General features: G+C 53.2%; 1 protein-coding gene across 1 annotated transcript in view; it reads right to left on the bottom strand.

Annotated features, from left to right (window-relative positions):
• LOC106536101 (ubiquitin-protein ligase E3A) overlaps positions 1–1,045 on the bottom strand; it is a gene marked incomplete at its 5' end in the record, with an annotated part of 8,155 nt that extends 7,110 nt beyond the window's left edge. The window contains 4 exon segments of the mRNA XM_014033278.1: positions 153–308; positions 382–546; positions 615–820; positions 901–1,045. Coding sequence (XP_013888732.1) covers positions 153–308; positions 382–546; positions 615–820; positions 901–1,045 — 672 coding nt within the window.
• Between the last annotated feature and the right edge of the window lie 89 nt (positions 1,046–1,134).

The raw sequence follows: 1,134 nt of genomic DNA on the forward strand, positions 1-1,134 counted from the left end.
ATTGTTTGTTTGTCTCATTGTTTGTTTGTCTCATTGTTTGTTTGTCTCATTGTTTGTTTGTCTTATTGTTTGTTTGTCTTATTGTTTGTTTGTCTTATTGTTTGTGTGTTTGTCAGTGTTGAATAAAGGCCGTCAGGCAGCAGTGGTCTCACCCTGCTGCCACAGATCAGCAGCTCGATCTCCTCAGGTCTGAACAGGTACTTGAGGGGCGACTCGTTGGTGACCATGTGGAAGCCTCTCCTGAAGGCCTTGAACTGTTTCTCCACACTCTTGTTCAGGACGTACTCTGAGTACTGAGCTACAAACTCCTGCACACAGAAGCAGACAGCTGCTGACCTCAGCTCCACCAGCAGACAACATCACCACCTGTGACCAGCTCACCTTCCTGTTCTCGTTGGTCACAGGGATCTTGTCTCCGTTCTCCCTCAGGTCGTACATGAGGGGGTTCCCGAACAGGTCCGTCTGTGAGATCTGGAAGGTGATCATCATGTCGTCCTCCACGCTGCCCTCGTACTCCAGCAGCTCCTTCAGGCTCTGGCACAGGACCTGCACACAGAGGGTCCTCTCAAGGCCTCGCTCAGCAGACAGCACACTCAGACACACACAAGTCTTACCGGGTTGGCGTCGGCCAGGTCCCTGAAGGTGCCCTTCTTGCCCATCAGCTTCCTGTAGACCACCATGGGGAAGTGCACGTCCAGGATGCAGTTGTTGTAGATGGCCAGGCCCAGGACGATGCCGATCAGCGTGTACTGGCCCTCGTTCTCAAACGACGAGGAGTTGAACCAGAACATCCTGGTCCGCTCGTCGTACGTGAACATCCCTGACAGAGACACAAGCTTCAACATCCTCCATCTTGACCCGGGTCTCCCTGAGAAGACCAGAACCTACAGGCTGTCCTACCTATGTCAGGGTTGAAGATCTCCTCCACCACCAGCTGGAAGAACTCTTTGGAGACTCCTCCTTCATCCACGCCCTGCTCTCCTTCAAACTCCACGTAGAGCTGCTTCTTCAGGTCTGCAGGGTTCTCCATGGCTATCATCTCCAGCTGCAGGAGGCCAGACCACATCAGTCCACAGACAGGTGAGACCACATCAGTCCACAGACAGGTGAGACCACATCAGTCCACAGACAGGT

The sequence above is a fragment of the Austrofundulus limnaeus genome, unplaced genomic scaffold (assembly GCF_001266775.1).
Source record: "Austrofundulus limnaeus strain Quisiro unplaced genomic scaffold, Austrofundulus_limnaeus-1.0 Scaffold1685, whole genome shotgun sequence".
In the NCBI taxonomy this organism is placed as follows: Eukaryota; Metazoa; Chordata; class Actinopteri; order Cyprinodontiformes; family Rivulidae; genus Austrofundulus; species Austrofundulus limnaeus.